This window comes from Dendroctonus ponderosae, unplaced genomic scaffold, assembly GCF_020466585.1.
Source record: "Dendroctonus ponderosae isolate FM_Combo_2020 unplaced genomic scaffold, Dpon_F_20191213v2 Dpon_F_20191213_1, whole genome shotgun sequence".
NCBI lineage: Eukaryota > Metazoa > Arthropoda > Insecta > Coleoptera > Curculionidae > Dendroctonus > Dendroctonus ponderosae.
In genome coordinates this window covers 24,881,263-24,885,167 of record NW_026017110.1, presented here as the reverse complement: position 1 = coordinate 24,885,167, position 3,905 = coordinate 24,881,263, and the positions used below count along the sequence as shown (strand labels likewise).

The window sequence follows — 3,905 nt, the reverse complement described above, 5'->3', positions numbered from 1 at the left end:
TCCCTGCCAGAGGGCGTTGATGGCCATGTAGCGGTAACCCAAAGCTCTGTAGGCACCTACAAATACTCCGTCCTCCTTCGCGATTCGTCCAGAAACGAAGAACGTCTAGCTGATGGCACCATCATCGGCCAATACACCATTCCAAGCCCTCAAGGCCCACAAACCTTCAAATACGTCGCCGACCAGAATGGCTTCAGGATCCTGGAAGGTCCTGTGCCAGTAGCCCCAATGGCTCCTGTACCGCTGCAAGCAGTGCAGGTTCCAGAAACTCTGAACTTGGTGGTGCCGAGCCTGCAAAGTCCCGGATTTTTTGTCGACCATCCCAACCTGCAAACCCAGCCTTTGGTGTCCATCCAGGACACTCCAGAGGTGAAAGCAGCCAGGGAAGCGCATCTGGCTTTCCACAGGGCAGCAGCTGAACGCGTGTAAACTTATTGTTCGATTCTTAAGGAAATGCAATTTTTATTTCAATAAAAAAATTCAATTTATTTACGGTTTTTTTGTCTGCAAAAGAGTTTTTCAAATGTTAAAATATGCCCTACCAGTGTGAGAAAAACGGTTGCTTTTGGGGATTTAGGACCGAATTCATTGTGTATCTAAGTAGAATGTTTGGAAAAAGTGCGAAAGTCCTTAAGGAACTTAAGGGTTTTTTCACACACTAACTTAACTTAATCTTCAGGCTATTAAATTACCAAGTTTTATTTAAATCAAAAAATGCGGTGATTTTTCACTTTTATTTGAAATGAAAGAAAAAAATAAAAAGTTTCCAACAGTGGAGTTTGGCGCACAAAAAATCTTGGGCAACCGAAAGAAGAAGGTTTTCACAAATTTGTGATTTTTTTCGGAAACCTTCAAGTTTCTAAATTATTAAATTTTGCTCAAATCAATAAACGCACCAATTTTTTAGAGGCACTGAGAGTTGAATGTCAAAAATAGAAATTTGTCAAACGTGCACTTTTGGAAAATAGAAATTCCTCCTTCGAAACATAAAGACAGAGATTTTATAAATATCTCAATTTCCTCGGAAACCTTCAATCTAATGAATTCCCATGTTCGGCGAAACCAATAAACACAATGATCTTTCAGCATTGAAAGTTGAAGAAAAAATTAAAAGTTTTAAAGGTGTAGTTTAGTTTAGTAGTATTATTAAAAGTGTAGTTTACATCGAAATTGCAGAAAGGACTTTTCTTTAACAGATTCAATCAAAAATTTCCAATTAATTCCTTGCGTTGACTTTTGGTATTGAAAATTCCAAATTGAAAAATTAATGAAAATGTAAACCTTTATTCTAACTATCATTTGGATCCTTGTCTTCTATTTGATCTGTTTATTAAATTTTTCTCGACATTTTCAAGACAATTTTCAGTTTTACGCTCTTTCACTAACTTTCTCCGGACTCTCAATAATGAAAGCAAAAAATCACCGCTAAAATGAAACTGCAACCGCACCGCCTTTGTATTATTTTTGGTGTGTAACTCAGTGACCCTTTAACCAATTTACAATTTTAAAAGTGTATTAGAAAGAGCATTTTATTGCCTTTGATTTATTTGCCCTCAGTTTGCTTTCTAGCTTCTAAAACGCCCAAGCTAAGTGCGCGGGGAATCGTCACAAAACCTAATTTGAATATTACTCATTGCATTCTGATCCAACTGTGGAAATAAAAAAATAATTTTAAAAACAATTTTTGTTTCTTCAATCTACTTCTCGACATACGCTTTGGTGGGCGCCCAGAAACGCAAGCAGAAGCGTATGAAAATCAACTACGAATGAACGTTTTTTTCTTTACTTGAAACGTTTTTTGGCAAAAAACACTTGTTACCAAAATCGGAATTTTGCGATTACAAATTCGTGACCATGAAAATCAGTCTGCTCGGTACGACCGGTTGTGGTGCACTTCTTCGTGTGGTACTCGTATATTTAAATAGGTATTTTAAATTTTCCGGCAGTTCAAGAAACCCGAATATTTGCGCTTGTTCAGTATTTTGCTGCATGGCTACTTTCTGAATTCTGCTGAATTCTTTTATAGTCTGAAGCTTTTTATCGCGAATAATTACAAAATTGAATATAAAGGTGTTTAAGAAGGCACTAAATAGTTAACTCGGTTTGGATCCAAAACGAAAAACGTAAGGGATCGATCGATTTTTCATTTCAAATTTAAAATCGATTTATTAATTCGACTGTTTTATTTATCTAATCCAATTTGAGTTAATAATTCTAATCAATTCTTTTAACTTTTAATTGAAAAGTTTTTTGCCTAAACAAATAATGTTGAAAAGTTGACAAATTTACATAATCGCCTGAAATTTGGGATTTTTATTTGACCATCTTCTCGTATATTCGTCCTATATGCCGGACCGACAACTGCTGGAAACAATTTTATAAGTAAAATATTAAAGTACAGCTTCTATTTTCGAATCGAAGTTGCCAGCAAGTTAATTATAATTAACTAATCGCTCACTTTACGCATCTGGATTTTTAAATAATCTGGCAATGATGCAAAACTTTCTAAATTGACCCGGTATTCATACACCAAGGCTTCCAACATAAATTGAAGGATTGAGCGTGATTTTAGTTTCAGTTAATTTTCTGATAGAACGGAACAATAGTCTATCGTTATTGTCCTAAATCTTTATTATATCAAGTTCATCAAACTATCCGCGAGTTTTTCCATTTTAATTGGAGTTTTCTTTAATTGAAGTGAACGAACTTTCTTTTGAAACATGGATGTTACCCAGAAATACCCGAAGAAGTCCAATCCCGTTCAGAATGCCAATCCGCTCTCTCAGTTATTATTTCTGTAAGTATTTAAATCAACTTATATGTATATAATATCAACTTTGGCCAATTTTTTTATGAAGAATCCCCCAAAGGTGTTTATTGCTATTCACATTTCCTACCTGCATGGAAAGGCTGGGGTGGTTCGGTATTGTTCATGTTAACCCGACCATTGAACATCAGCAAGCTTTAATTTGGGTTTTTTTTAATGTATGTGACTGAAATGTATTTATTTTTGCCATCAATGAATATATTAACAATTTTCTTTGACCGCCTTTCACGCTTAAGTGGCTAAGTACATAATTTTTTCTTGTTTTACATGTGGTTGAGGGAAAAACTTTTTGGGCTTTTATCGCGATTTATTCTTAATCAATATTGTGAAATAGCATGCAATATTCATGAAGCAAATTCCAAATTAATTGTTCCAAGAACTTATCGAATCGCATTATGACCACTGGATAACACCTATCTTTTGCAACATATTCAGGTTTGTTTTATTATATGCATTAGGATCTGAATAAACATTTAGAAAACGAATGTTTTCTTTAAGAACATAAGTTTTTTCAAATACTTAGGTTTCAGTTTCCAGCGTTGTTTGTATTTTCCTCTTGATTGTCTCGATTTACATGTAGTTGAATGAAAAACTTTCCGGGCTTTTATCGCGATTTATTCGTAATCAATATTGTGAAATAGCAAGCAATATTCATGAAGCAAATTCCAAATTAATTGTTCCAAGAACTTATCGAATCGCATTATTACCACTGATAACACCTATCTTTTGCAACATATTCAGGTTTGTTTTATCATATGCATTAGGATCTGAATAAACATTTAGAAAACGAATGTTTTGTTTTAGAACATAAGTTTTTTTCAAATATGTACTTAGTTTCAGTTTCCAGCGTTGTTTGTACTTTTCTCTGGATTGTCTCGAGGGTGATCGTGTCGTTCGAGTCCTTGTGGATTTTTAGCTTTTTCTTATTTTACTTTAAAGAACACTTACAAACGTTTGGGCACCTTTTGGGTAAAGCTTTACGGTACGAACTGCTGTGGCACGCGCACATGCCTGCACGCAGGGTACGCGCAGCCAAACATTGCATACTGGTCAGCCATGTTGCCGAACTGCCACCAAA

At 35.1% G+C, this 3,905-nt stretch overlaps 2 protein-coding genes across 2 annotated transcripts in view; one reads left to right on the top strand and one right to left on the bottom strand.

Moving 5' to 3' along the window:
* The window catches only part of LOC109533470 (1,5-anhydro-D-fructose reductase), an 11,772-nt gene extending 7,878 nt beyond the window's left edge, over nucleotides 1–3,894 (bottom strand). Inside the window, exon 1 of the mRNA XM_048668848.1 lies at nucleotides 3,658–3,894. The gene's annotated coding sequence lies outside the window, so the exon portion shown is untranslated. The remainder of the gene's footprint in view (nucleotides 1–3,657) is intronic.
* The window catches only part of LOC109535068 (probable multidrug resistance-associated protein lethal(2)03659), a 13,748-nt gene continuing 10,330 nt past the window's right edge, over nucleotides 488–3,905 (top strand). The window contains exon 1 of the mRNA XM_048668775.1: nucleotides 488–2,797. Within this exon, the coding sequence (XP_048524732.1) occupies nucleotides 2,721–2,797 (77 nt within the window). The 5' untranslated portion in view covers nucleotides 488–2,720. The remainder of the gene's footprint in view (nucleotides 2,798–3,905) is intronic.